This window comes from Cheilinus undulatus, linkage group 17 (genome assembly GCF_018320785.1).
Source record: "Cheilinus undulatus linkage group 17, ASM1832078v1, whole genome shotgun sequence".
NCBI lineage: Eukaryota > Metazoa > Chordata > Actinopteri > Labriformes > Labridae > Cheilinus > Cheilinus undulatus.
Genome location: NC_054881.1, coordinates 41737581 through 41752531, shown reverse-complemented (window position 1 = coordinate 41752531; position 14951 = coordinate 41737581). Strand labels below are relative to the sequence as shown.

Here is a 14951-nt window from a genome sequence, read left to right as displayed (position 1 = left end):
AGCTACTGAGAAGCATCCCCACAGCATGATGCTGCCACCATTCCACCAAACAATGTCTGAAGGCCAAAAAGCTCCATTTCAGCCTCATCTTTCTTCCAGTTGACCATGGAGTCTCCCACAGTCCTTCTGATTGAATCTGAGTTTTCTCCAACAGCGTCTTTCTCTTTGCCGCTCTCCCATAAAGCTCTGACTGGTGAAGAACCCGGCCAACAGTTGTTGTCTGCAGAGTCTCTCCATCTCAGCTGCTGAAGCTGTGAACTCCTTCAGAGTAGTCATAGGTGTCTTGGTGTCCTCTCTCACTAGTCTCCTTCTTGCATGCTCCCTCAGTTTGTGAGGACGGTCTGATCTAGGCAGATTTACACATGTGACATATTCCTTCATTTCTTCTTGATGGATGTAACTGAACTCAGGGGGATGTTCAGAGATTTGGAATTGTTTTCCATCCATGCCCTGACTTTTAATTTTCAACAACATTTTCTTTGAGTTCCTTGGGGTGTTCTTTTGTCTTCATGGTGTAATGGTAGCCATGAATACTGACTAACCAGTGACTGGACCCTCCAGACACAGGTTGTCTTTTTTCACTACTATTACGTGAATATTCCTGCGGCCTTTTATTTACATTACATATTTTACCTCCACCATGACGGTTATGTGATTGGGTGGGTTTGTTCGTTAGTTAGTTAGTTTGTTTGTTTGTTAGGAACATAACTCAAAAAGTCATGGACGGATTTTGATGAAATTTTCAGGAAATGTCAGAAATAGCATAAGGAAGAACTGATTAGATTTTGGGAGTGATCCAGATCACCGTCTGGATTCAAGAATTTTTTAAAGGATTCTGCACTATTAGGAGATAGGGCTAATGGCGGAGGTCTGTGCTGTTACCACTTTACACCAGGAGATGGCGGACATGAGTAACTTCAATCCCAGCAGTATTTTGGGTGTGTTTCTATTCAAAGTTTTGGAATTTATAGAGTTTGAAAGACGCACGCCCGGTCGAGGAGACAAGTCAGAGCGTAACAGAGAGAAAGACAGCGAATTTTAGCGAGACTACTCACAATGCTGGGAGGAATAGAGGAATATTCACCCTCTGACATGACTTCCAGCCATCCGGTGAGACCATGGGTGAGACTGTCAGTGCATCTGTTTGCACCAGCAGGCAAGGCTTCCATCAAGACAGTCCACCTGTCACAAAGCCAATGCTTTGCCTCACCGGGGAGGGAGTAATCAACGAATGCCGTGGAGGGGGGGCACATGGGGGCAGATTCAGGAATTTTTTAAAGGATTCTTCACTATTGGGAGATAGGGCTAATGGCGGAGGTCTGCGCTCTCCGAGTGCTTTTCAAGTTTACTACTATTACATGAATATTCCTGCAGTCATTTATTTTACATTACATATTTTATCGACATTACATTGTAGAGATTTGTTTTTTTGCTTTGACATTCAAAAGAATTTTTTGGGTCAAAAAGCCAAATTATATTGAGCATGACTGATTCATAAAACTAATAAAAGGGTTGAAACATCCAAGTGGGTGAAAACTGTGAATAGGGTCTGTAAAGGAAGCATAAATGGGCTGACAGTAGGATTTCAGTCAGAGTTGCACATGTTTTACTAGTTGCAGTCAAATTTGCAAAATATTACAACACGAGTGTGTAGGAAGATGTGTAGGAGGTTCAATTTTTTATAACAGAAAACAAGATAGTTCCCAATATTGGGTGTCTTGGACTAATTTCATTGTTGCCATGGCAACAGGTAAAAATTAAACTGATTTTTAAAAGTTTGAGAACTCTGTCACTGTTGGACATTTTCTGCAACTACCTCTGACCCAGTCTTTGGGTTCCTTTCTCTAGGACAGTGGTTCTCCAATGGTGTGGCAGGGCACACGAGTGTGCCTTAAGGCAAGTCTAGGTGTGCCGTGGGAATTTGTACCATACGTTATTACTACAACTTTTTAGCAAGTACTGTAACCAGGCCTGCCCACAGATCTGGACCCCTGAAAAACCCATAGACTGTAGAAAGAATCGGACAAACCCCGTGTGACGTCAGTCGTCTGCTTACAATAGGCGGAGCAAAATGGCTTTTGAAGCCAATCCGTGGAGGCTTCCATATTGAAATCGCGGTCTCAACCGAACTTTGGATCAACCTAACGGCCAGCCCACTAAGCGCGACTTCCTGTCAGCCTGCTAGCTAGCATTCCGGTTGACAGGAACAGAGCCTCTGCCTGCCAAGCTCTCTGTCAATCAAATGAGACACGCCAATCACCGTGAAGTGAGGTTTATCCTAAATATAATCCAAACGATCGTGATACAAAAAAATTCACCCCCCGTACAATGGGAGCACAATAAGACACTAGCTAATGAGACACGTTTGGTGTCTTGAACCAGGCTGTAAACCAGTTTATTTTGTGTGTCAAAACCGGCTGTTTAACATGTGTGCAGACGGAACTTCCTGTTTTCCTGCAGCCAGCCTCAAGTGGACACTCGCGGTACAGCAGTTTTTGGCACTTCCGCATTGGCTTCATTTTTTAGGACCGGAGGATGCGGCTTGGAAAAACCCCAGAGAATGGGACCTCCCCAGTTGGGATTTATTGATGATATCAGTGTGTGTGTGTTGGGTCAGCAGCATTGGTGCTGGCATCCTGGCTAACAGTTACCTTATTTGGCAAGCTTTTATTGGGTTGCAATTGGTGTTGAAATTACTAATTCATGCTATTTTTATCCAAGTTAACCAATATAACCAATTTTGCTACCCATTTTTGCCACTTCTTTTGACAACATAAACCATTTTGCTACTTTTTTTTTTTTTTAGCATTTTTGCTACTTATTAGTAGTTTCGAGCCATTTTTGGAACATTTAAGGAACTTTTTGCCACATTTAACCCATTTTTGCTATTGTTTGGCCATTTTTTGCCATTTTTTCTATCACTTTTAACCCCTTTTTCACCTTATAGCAACTTTAACCCTTTTTTTGCTACTTTTCTGCCATTTGTAACCTATTTTGCCACCTTTTTGCCACCCTTTGTTATCACTTTTAACACATTTTCATCACCTTTTTGCAAGATTTAACACTTTTATGCCACCTGTAACCCATTTTTGCCACTATTTTGACTCTTTTAACAAGTTTATACCAATTTCAACCCATTGTTTGGCCACTTTTTTAAACCAATTGTCGCCCATATATGACTTTGTTTTGCCACTTTGTTTTTTCATCACTTTTAACCCGTTTTTTGCCACTGTTTGCAGACTTTGGCCACCTCCATGATCCCCCAGTTGGCCGGGCTACAGAAAGCTCCCCCCTTATAGGCAACCTCAGCTGTAACATTATTTAAAAAGTCTATTTTGTATTGATTTAAATATGCTGTGCCTTGAGATTCTGTCTTAACTTAAGGTGTGCCTTGGGCAAAAAAAGTTTGAAAACCACTGCTCTAGGAACATCGTTAACCCTTAATTGTTCACTAGAAGGAGACCAAATGTCAAATCTTGGATGTCATCTATACTTAAGCCGCCATATCAGAGCTCTGCCTGAATAAAAATGCCTCAAACTGTTTTAAACTCAGTGAAAAAGAGACAAATCAGAGCAAGAGGTTCATATCAGCATACATACCCTGGTGTCTCCCTCAGGTGCCAGAGGGTCGGTCATCCACGAGCCGAACCTGGATCCTGACGTCTTGATGGTGATGGGCTCGCTGATGCCCGTGAGTTTGCCGCACGCTGCAAGGAAGCAAAGAAGCGAGATAGGAACATCTAGAGCGACACCTATTCAGGGTATTTAGAATGATTCAAAATCTATTAGCAGGGATTCATTCTCACTCATTTCAAATCCAAATGCCTGAAGGCTGAAGGAGATGCTGTCCAGCCTGCCTCTGCCTCTCTGATTGTGTGATGTGCTATGCAAAGAGGTGCTTATTATTCCGTTCACACATGCTAATGCCTGCCCCCCCCTCTGTGTGGATGTGTGAGAAAGTGAGAGGAACAGGGAAAAGGGAGCGCCTGTGTGCGTTCTGCTGCTGTGTGCTGCGGTAGTGTTAATTAATGTTGATTGAGGTGTTAGTGCGGATTTGACAAACCTGACGCCGTGCTCCGCCGCGGCCCTCGTGACAGAGAGCCGTTCCCTTTTCTAATGAAGGATTTTTGCTGCACGTGCATACATTCTGAGGGGTTATTTCTGCAGGATGGAGGTCAATGACAGGATTCTGATGATTTCATCCCATCCCGTGAATGTAATGAGTTGTTCTATTATGTTAATTTCAAAAGTGCTACTGTGTCGATGGCTCATTTCTGCTTTTCATTAGTGTCTTTCTCTGCCATCCATTAACCTCTGACTGCATCATCACTCATCATGTTTCTGGCTCTTACCCTGCAGTCCTTCCTTTTCCTTTTCCCCCTGCTTTAAAAACCTTTCGTTTGTTTTGTGTGCCGTATATGTGACACGGTGCGGTCCTCACACCTCAGCGGCGACCGACAGACCAACGCTCGGTCACACGAGCACCATCTCCGTCCCCCAGTGGGGGTTGAGTCTGTTATGTAACCCACAGTGGGATTAGAGAGCGGCGGTAATACACTGGACATTGATTTATTTATTTTCCCCTCTAATCGCGCCTCTATCTTTAGATGGCACTACTTTTCACAGCTGCTGGAGAGCAAGCTGATGGATCTGGAGATTCAGACAGGATCTAATCCCCTTTTGGCCTGAATTTGCCTGGGCAGTGGCAGAGGGCAGAGGGAATGAAAACTTAATGGGAACTGAGGCTGAAATGTCAGGATTAAGATAGAGAATAAAAACTCCATTATTGAGCAGAAAGGACGGCTGTTTAAAAGGGTATGGTTGCTTTATATCAAACTGGAGATTTTACTTTATTTTTAGTTGTTGGATTAAGAAAGTACTTACCAAATGGGTGATACTGTCATAACACTGTATTGACAAGCAGATAAACCTTTTGCATCTGACCTCCCAGTGTCTGTCCCACCCCTGGATGGCAGACAGGACATGGGTCAGTGTTTCTGGCAGATCCATATCCTGGTCGAAACCAGACTGAGGAAACGGGAGAAACTCCCGTTACTCCGTTTTTGACCAAAAATAGAAAAAACTGAAAAATGAGCCGTTATTCCATTTTTTCCATTTTTGATCAAAAATGGAAAAAATGGTAAAACAAGCTGTTATTCTGTTTTTTTTTTTTGTTTTTTTTTCAAAAAACGAATAACATTTTAAAAAATGGGGTCAATTTTTTTTTTCCCAAATTCCATTATTTTGTTTTCTTCTTTTAATGACACACTTGAGGAAAAGAAAGTCATGTGACCCATTGGGAGAGGTGAACTTTTCAAAATAAAAGCCTCCATGTCAAATCAAGAGCCATCCATTGAATTTTAAAGTATTATAACAGGCAAAAATGCTCTTTATACAATGTATGATAGATAATGTAAATGGTTAGTGTACTGGCAATTCAATGGACTGTAATTTAATTAGCTTTTTAAAAATCTTTTATTCTTAATTCAGGTCCATATATACATTATATATGTATATATGCTTAACAAATGTATTAGACCACCCTAACCCTAACCAAAATAAGGTTTATGCCACAGCTGCCCTAAACAGCATTAGTAATTACCAAAATCATTTTTGATGTTTCTGCAATGGCTAATACACCAATATGTAGAAGCTCTTTAACCCAAATGATATTTTTAAGTCCGCATTAAAGCACTTCATGATGCTGGATGGTCTCTGAGACAAATATGACAGGTGGTCTAATACATTTGTTGAGCACTGTATATATATATAAACTATTATCATACTGTTAAACAGAATGGATGGCTCTTGTTTTACTTTGAAATGCTCACCTTTCCAAATGGCCACATGACTTCCTTTTCATCAAGAATTCCATTAAATGGAGAAAACAAAATAATGAGATTTAAAAAAAAAAAAAAATGGACCCCATTTTTTAAAAATGTTATCAACTTCTCTGTTTTTGTGACCAAAATGAAAAACGTAACGAGAGTTTCTCCTGTTTTTTCAGTCTGGTTCATCAGGAAATGAATCTGCCAGAAAATACACTACCAAAATGCTACTGCTGTGTCCAGTGCTGCTGCCATCTGTTTGCTGCACAGAAAGCTTTAAATGTCACCTGCAAATCATCTAATGAAGCCTAAAATAGCAGCAGGAGCACTGACTAGGCTAATGCTGCAGTGGTAATTTTGTCAACTAAAACTATGACTAAAAATGTTCGTCTAAAGCTTTTTGTCATGACTAAAACTAGTCTAAGACTAACAAAAATAGATCTGTGATGACTAAAACTGACAAAAAGTCAGTTTATTTTTTATCAAGATGACTAAAAATGGAAATAACTGTAATGTAGTTTTCGTTTGACATTCAAAATCTGTGATATTTCACAGCTGTGGGTAAATCTGTTAAAAACAATGCATCTGTATCTGTTCTGTCTCTCAGCTGCAGAGAGCAGGGACCCCAGGTTAGACAGAGAACACACTTCCACGATTTGGTACCAGATTTAGGCCAGAAAATAAATGCTTTGACTAAAAGTAAAGACTAAAATGTGAGGACTTTTATGTGCTAAAACTAGACTAAAATGTTTTGAGTTGTCATAGTCTAAAACTAGACTAAATCTAAAAAAGGATAGAAGTGACTAAAATGTGACTAAAACTAAAAAGCATTTCATTTAAAGACTAAAATTAAGACTAAAATTAAAAATAGCTGCCAAAATTAACACTCTAATGCTAGCATATGGCAGTGTTGCTGTATCAAATGTGGCTCTGTTTTCCTCTGACTTTCAACTGAATGAAATGTTGAAAACAGAAAAAGTACTCCCAAAAGCCTTTTATGTAGTCTGATGAGCATGTTTTGACATTTTAATAAAAAAGAGCTATTCATGAGGACAGCTTTGAAGGCATCAAGGCTTTTGTATGCTTTCAAATCACTGCCTGTGCATGGACAAATACTTCTCTCAGTCCAGTTTTTCCCCCCTCAGGGTGACTCAGCTCATTCGACAGAGGCACTAGGAGTGTGTTAGGTCATTGGTTCCCAACCCGGGGTCTGGGACCCCCATGGAAGGCGCCGAAGATCTTAGGGGGGACGTGAGGCTTTGTCTGTTCTGAGGCTGCCAGAATTAGATTAGCATGCATAGGCCTTTTTTAGGGTTTTATCAGTGAAACAGTTAAAATCGATGTTGATTTTTGACGGCAGTGTGTCACTTTTCTTCTTTCTTGGGTCCTGGGGGGGTTCCCTTTCCTTAGGTACATGGGGGGGGGGCAAGGAAAAATGGTTGGGAAACACTGTGTCAGGTAGACTTCAGGTGTTTTAAGGTGCTTTCAAACCTCTACTTCGGTTGATCCAGTCTGGTATTTCAACCTTATTCATCTCAAATCAAAGAGCTTAAATTGTACCAAAGTAGAGCAGGGCCATTAATCACAAATGAGATTAAATCGCAATAAAGCCTGCTGCAATTTTCAAATCGCTGATGGTGCAATATTTCTTGAACCTGAAATTTGTGACAAAATACCATTTAATTATTATTTTTTTGCATCAGAGACATTATGCATTACTTATGCAGTCATTTCAGTGGCATATTTTTTAGAATAGTGTACAAAAAAAATCCTATTTTCCTCATCTTTGTATGTTTTGTCTTTTCTAAAATAAGAATTATAATAAAATTACCACCTTTTTATCTGTAATTTTTTCCCTTTTGCCATTTTCTGCCACTTTTCACCCGTTTAAAGCTGCCTTTTGCCATTTTTGACCCAAAAAAATGGTTAAAAAACCTCTTAAATGTCAGAGAAAAAAGATTCTTGCAAAGTCATGTTAATTACTTCCAGCAAAATAAATCTTCTCCCCAGCTGTAGTTCTCTTGCAGGGCCGGCTGCCAAGAAGCATCCCCAAAGCATGATGCTGCCACCGCTGTGCTTCACAATGGGGATGGTGTGTTTGAGGCGATTTTCAGCGTTTGGGTCCACCAAGCATAGCATCTTGTCTGATAGCTTGGGGTGTTCTTTTGTTTTCATGGTGCACTGGTAGACAGGAATACTGTTTAACCTTCCAGACACAGGTGTCTTTATACCACAGTCATGTGAGACGCATTCACAGCTCTCAGGTGATCCACATTTGAATCATTGTGAGACTGTTAGTACCAGTTGGCCGGACATCTGTTGGGTTAGGTCAGTCTCTTTAAAGGGGATAATTATTTATGCAGCCTAATATTGACCATAATTGATTTATAAAGTCAATAAAAAGGTAAAACATCGTGTGATACTGAGCTAAACCCTCCCAGCACACAGCCGTCTGCAAACATCTGACAGCAGCTCTGACACAGGGAGGTGACAAAGTGCAGAAACAGCCTTTCATTCTGAATTAGCAGTTGACAGTTAGACTAAGATAAACAAATGTTTATCAAATGTGCTAAAAATACACATTTTTTGTCTTTCAGGGAGCTTGGTGCCTCAGTTGATAGACCGAGAACCCGTCCTCAGTTTTCTGTCCTGGACAGCAGCAGGCTGGACTCAAAGTCTCAGCCCTTTGATGAACGTCTACCCCACTCTCTCTCTTTAGCTGTCATATAAATAGAAGCAAAAAGGCCAAAAAGATCATCTCTGAAAGGAAAATCATCCGTCTTCAGCTCTTTAAAGATAAATGAATGTGAAAAGCTTCCACAGCATGCATATAAAAAGCTGGAAGTGTTTTCAGCACAGACAGCATGGACTTAATGATCCAAATAGTCGTCTTAATCCATTTAAAATTGAACTGATTTATGTCCTTAATCATTGCAGCACTGGTCATTAGACTAAAAAGCAGCAATTATGACCATTCAATGATGAATCCGTGACCTCTGTGACCTCTTACAGCTGTCCCTACACAGTTCGTGCTCTACATACAGTTTATATACTATGATGTCAGACACAACTGAGCTCCATGACCTTTAATCCTGTTGCTTTGACATCTGCCAGTCTGCAGCACATCTGTCTACATCTCTGCGACCCAGTCAGCGTGACATTTCCTCTGGTTCAGAGAGGACTGTGGGTCAGAGAAGCAAAGAAAATGTGTGTGTGGTAGAGAGGAGACCAAGAACCTGATGGTCACTCTGACTGGGCTGCAGAGATCCTGAGTGGAGATGGGACAACCATCACTGCAGCCCTCTGTCGATCTGGGCTTTATGGTGGAGTGGCTATGGAAGCCTCTCCTCAGAGCAAAACACATGAAAGCCAGTTTGGCTTTTATTTGGAGTTTGCTGCAATACTCTCAACCTTAATCAGAACTCAAAATATGATAATAAAGACTCCACAAACTGACGTCAAGTGTCAGGACCTTCTGGAGGGTCTCTGAGAGGTTCAAGCTAGTGAGTTTAGACCAGTGATAGTCAACGCGTGGCTCTCTTATGTCTTAAATGAAATAATATCCCCCAGAAAACCAGCCACATTATTCAGTTTGTGTTCCACACTTAGACAGTAAGTTTAATCAGACTTAATTGTCAACATTTATTTTTCCATTTCCCTTATTTACAATTTTTTTGCCCCATTTTTACATTTTTGCCACTTTTAATCAATTTCTGCTGCTTTCAGTCCATTTTTACCACTTTTTAGCCACTTCTTGGCAATTTTTGCCACTTTTATCCTGTTTTCTGCCCTTTTTCATTAGTTATAGCCACTGTGATCCTGCCTTTTTGCATTTTTCCTCCTTTCTTGCTACTTTTTGCCCATTTAAGCTTCCTTCTGCTATCAAATGACACTTCTCCCCCATTTTCCCACTTTTTTTTACAGCCTTTGCCCATTTTAGTCAATTTTAACCCATTTTTTGGAGCCTTTTGACCTCCTTTAACTCAATTCGTTGTGACTTTGCAACCATTTTTGTCATGTTTCACCTACTTTTGTCCACTGCATGCCTATTTTGCCCGTTTTGCACCCAGTTTTTGACACTTTTCTTGCTGCTTTTTGACAATTTTTGTCACCTTTTACTAATTTTTATTGCCATTTTAAACCATTTTCTCCACTTTTCACCACTTAGATTGTGGCTCTTGCAAAGGCGTTTTTCAACTATTAGGTTATTTTGGTTGAGCAGGGCTGAGTATCACTGGCTTAGACTGTCAGTCCACAGATATGCAGATGTTGTCGGCCCACCCTAGGGTAGTCTCCGTCTGAAATCAGCCCACAAAGTTGAGCGAAGAGTGGATATCTTCTTTCCCTCCATTGCACACTGTAAGCAGCTGCCACTGCCGGCATGCTGAGGATGCTGCTGCTGGGTTGGGCTGGGAAACTGTCAACAGGCGTGCAGGCGTTATTTCAAAATAAAAGTGTAGCTTAAAGATGACGGTGTAGATCAGTGTTTTGAATTTCTATTGATTTAATTGGATAATCAATTAACTAACCCAGTGCTTTAATTGACAAAATCCCAACATAAAAAGCATTATGTCCTTAAAAGCGCCATGCCAACAGATCTATGAATAAGCTATCTTTAAACTTTGTTATTATTATTATTTTCTTGTAAAGTTACAACTTTTTAAAGTAGACAATGTCAACATTTCTCTCCAAATGTAAAGGATCCTCTCTAGTTTTTAAATCTTTTCAGGTAGCCCTAATCTGCTGTTAAATGTTTGTATTCATGGTTTAACACTAGAACTGCCATGGATCTCTACATACCATAAACAGCCAACAGGTCAAATGTACCTGTCATTAAAGGGCCTTGATTTTCATAAATAGCACTAATCAAGGGCTGTTAGTTAACCACTGACACTGAACAGCTTGTTAACCATAGGTAAAAACTTTTAAAAACCTAAAATTTGGGTTTAGGTAAAGATTTTTTTGATGACACCAGGTGCTATAAAACAAGCTTTTAGGAAAAGTCAAAGACTGACAGTCTTTAAGATTGTAAACACATCAGGTAAGATACAGTTAACCCTTAGATCTCAGGCACAGGTGCTGCAGGCACACCCCTTTGTAAATCACTTGGTAACTTTTGAACCACAAGTCATAGACACTAACTTGTTTTTTTTTTCCTATGAAAGCTCTCTGTTGTGCCTTTCTAATCATATTCCACGCATTTGTAGCTCTTTCAGAAAATTTTCTAGTGAGCCTGAAACCTGGCTGACTATCTGGGGTCTCTGAGGATGGCGTTGTTGTATACAACAATAAGTGTCACAGTTTATAAAAATGTTGATAACTTTTGAACCATAAGCCATAGACACTTGCACTTTTTTTCCTCTAAAAGCTGACTGTTTGGACTGTTCGTTTTCTACCATCGTTGTCTCTGTAGCCCTAAAGGACGCCGTTGTAGCGAACCCAGAACTTCAGTGACTTTTCAGGTGTTTGGAGATTAAATCCACAGCGTTACATCCGATAATAAGCATCTTTTTATCCATCTTTAATCCATTTTCGATCATGTACTTTGGCTTTCTTTAGTGGCCAGCGCCATGTTTGTTGACATGCAATGCATTGTGGGAGGGGCAGTCGACCAGTTGCATCTATGCTGCTCAGAGGAACGGCACAAATGAATCTAACTGTAAAAAAAAGTGCATGGCCTTTTTTTGCATATATGTAGATATTTTCAAAACCGTTAGTCACAGAATATTTCTTTTTTCACTGTTTTGTCCCCAAGAGATGGAGAACAAGTCTGAGCAAAGAAAAGGCTTCGTCACTTATGTTTACTGTGTTATCAATAAGAATCTGTGAGTTTCAAATCCCGTCTTGGGTAATTTTTACCTACTGGCAGTTCTAGGGTTAAAAAAATAAATGCACATATAATTTCGACAACGTCAAAGCAGACAGGACCCCACCTGAGATCTTTGGCGCCCATCCGAGGGGTGTCTGGACCCCATGTATCGATATACATGGATTGTATCCCCTCATTTAAACATTAATAACTGAATGTGTATTTATTTGTTGAAGCTGATGGTCTTGTTTGCTTGTACAGTACATACAGAGACATCAGTGTTTTCAGTCTGCTCTGTAGTTAAAAACTCCTCACAGCAGCTCTGATGTCGTTTTGATATTGACATTAGGTTTAATGATTCTGTTATGCCTCTTAAATGTGCCCCTTTTGATAAATCTATTAGTAAAGTAAGAGTCAAAGACAAATATGAGTGAGAAATCTGAATTTTAACAGTAAAATTTAGCTTGTTTGTAAAGAGAAAACCTGATTCTGCAGCCTGTGAAGCCGGTGATCCCATTACTCCTTGTAATAGGATTCCCTACAGGGAACTAGAAGGTGAAACCAGTGGTTGGAGGCCAGGTAGCAGACCTTTTTATGAGCTGCTGTGACTTTTCCTGTTCCATTCATCAGTATTCTGGCATGAATGCTCCGGATTTGCCCGAAGCCCTCCGTGCCTCCGTGTTGCTGTGGTCCAACGCTGGGTGATTTATTTATTTGATTATTGCCCAGCAAGCTGGCATGTCCTCTTGATCGATGGCCATTGTGTCCCAGCAGCCACCGGGGCTGTTAGTCTCCCCGGCACAAAACAGCTTGAAGGACAGCTCTGCAGGGACTCCAGTTACTCTCTTTCACTTTATCACCCCCCCCCCCTCCCCCTCAGCACCCTCTATCAATTCCTCCTGTCGCTCTCTCTATTACCAGATTCTCAACTTCCTGCTGCCCCCTCTAGTTTTTCCTCCTTCCCCTTGTTGTTGGATGCAAATTTTCCCGGAGTGACCTTGGCGAGTTTAATCTCAATCAGGGGGAGTGTACAGGAGGGTGTTTGTGAGCGCGATGCATGAAGATGAAAAAGAGTAGTCACCCTCTGTTCTGCCTCGGCCCATCCCACGCTGAGTGACCTCGCCTTTATCTCGTCTGATCACACGCGCACGTACGCACACACCGAGGCGACCCCTGCAGTTCCCTCTCGCGTCATTGGCATTGAACTGAGGGTGGAAAAAAACCCTGACACGGCTCCTGTTCCAGTCCAGCAGACAGCGATAGCACCGATTTGTATGCATAGATGGAGAAATAATGGCAGAAGCTACTAGAAAAGGAGGATTTGTCCAGCCTTGCTAAAGGAACACGGCGCTTTGTAACCAAATGCTTTTCCCAACTTCTCCCCGTCATGTTGGACTGTGAATAATCCCAAACAGGAACACAATATACCCGTGATGTGCTGCACGGAAGTGTTTGTGCTCTTGTAATACATCTTAGTCACTTTGGTGTGTGGGTGTGCATCTATTAGCACCGTGGGCTGTGACAGAGGTGTGAAGAGATGGAGACAGAGGCTAAAAGCAAAGAGATGAGAAGGCTGTTGTTTCTCTCTTCCTCTGTGTGCAGTCCATTTGTGAGTGTTTCTACCATCCAGCCTTATCATGGATATAAATATCTCTCTTATAGTATTGCATTAGAGGAGGCTTGTTAGTGGGACAGATCAGAGTTTAATACACTTACTCCTCTAAGGATAAGTCCGTTTTTTTTATCTAACTTTAACTTGTAAAAAATGCTTCTGAATGGCTCCATTAGATCCCCTCAGCTGGCAGCCATATGAGCTGCAGCTAAACCCTTAGAGCAGGGGTGTCTAAGTCACGGCCCGGGGTCCAAATCCGGCCCATGGAACGATTATATCCTGAAGAATGGGAATGGGAGTCAATGGGACATTTTTGTCCACAACTGACTGGAAATTTTTATTCAGTAATGAATTGTTTTGATTAGAACTAAAGTTGATCAAAAGATTTGACCAAAAAAAGCAGAAAAAATATTAATGTTTACTATTTTTATTGCCATTTTTGCAATGGACGTTTTTGTCCTTAATGACTCTAAAGGGTAGTAAATTTTAAATCTGATGCTACACAAAAACTAAAAATGCATAAAAGTAAATATTTTAGCGAATCATTGACATATCCAAGCTGGATTTAGGAAGAATGCCCCAGCCATCCAACATTTGGTTTAAGGAAGATATCACCCCCCCCTTTTCAGAAAAAATAACATCGATTTTAAGTAATCAAAATGGCATTTAAAGGCTTAAAATCCTCAACATGGTTGAATGTTTGGTAGTTTTTTAGCACAGCTGAAGTTGTTTAAGAGATTTATGCAAAAAAGCAGAAAAATATGAATCTGTTAAGTTTTTATAGCAGTGTTTTGGAAGTGGACATTTTTTCCCTTAATGGCTTTAAAGGGCAGTAAATTAAAGTGATGCCTGAGGGTTAAGTCATATTTTGACTTCTTCTACTCCTTACGTTGGTTTTTTAATCCTATATTTTGACCTTTAAACCCATTATTTCAATTTTTTCTCATATCTTGACATTTTAAATTAATAATTTTTACTTGCTATCATATTTTGACCTTTTACACTCCAGATTTTAAATTTAAGTCATATTTTTAACTTTTTAAGTCATCATTTTGAATTCTAGCTAATATTTTGACATTTTCAACTCCTAATTTTGAATTTGTAATCCCATATTTTGACATATCAGACTCACAATTTAAAATTTTAAGTCATATTTTGACTTTTAAACTCATGGTTTCAAATTTGATCTCATATTTTGAACTTTCAAACTAATGATTTCAACTTTCTCCTTGTATATATTTGCTCTTTAAAAACATTATTTTTCTATTTTTAATTTAGTGTTCTGATCTTTTAAACTAATAAATTGGAATCTTTCTCAGATTTGAGCCTTTAAACTTATTATTTTAACTTTTTAGAATTTCCAAATGATTTATAATCAGTGCTTTAAAAAAAAAAAAACATTTTATTAACTGGTGAAAATGAGGATGATAGTTATGACTAAATGCTGACCCTGCTAGGCCCTCAGGTTAGACCTGAATCCAGAATCCAGCCCCTGCTGTGACTGAGTTTGACACCCCTGCCTTGGAGGCAAATGTTTCTGACTAAAGTACATCCAAGAAAAGCAATTCTTTACGCTACTGACAGCCGCAAAGTGTCATACAACATTAATCTGGGACAGACACCAGAAAATTAAAGGTTTTCTCTTTAAATTTATTTATTTACTTTTTTAATTTGAAGGGATGCATGATATTTGATTTTTGCT

At 40.0% G+C, this 14951-nt stretch overlaps 1 protein-coding gene and 1 long non-coding RNA gene across 4 annotated transcripts in view; one reads left to right on the top strand and one right to left on the bottom strand.

Annotated features, from left to right (window-relative positions):
* LOC121525097 overlaps positions 1-9079 on the top strand; it is a 101558-nt gene extending 92479 nt beyond the window's left edge. For both annotated transcript variants that reach the window (XR_005993193.1, XR_005993192.1), the window contains one exon: positions 8426-9079. This is a non-coding gene — a long non-coding RNA (uncharacterized LOC121525097). The remainder of the gene's footprint in view (positions 1-8425) is intronic.
* Positions 1-14951, bottom strand: part of olfm1b (olfactomedin 1b) — a 52536-nt gene that overhangs the window by 8307 nt on the left and 29278 nt on the right. For both annotated transcript variants that reach the window (XM_041810881.1, XM_041810880.1), the window contains exon 5: positions 3601-3707. In XM_041810881.1, the coding sequence (XP_041666815.1) occupies positions 3601-3707 (107 nt within the window). The remainder of the gene's footprint in view (positions 1-3600; positions 3708-14951) is intronic.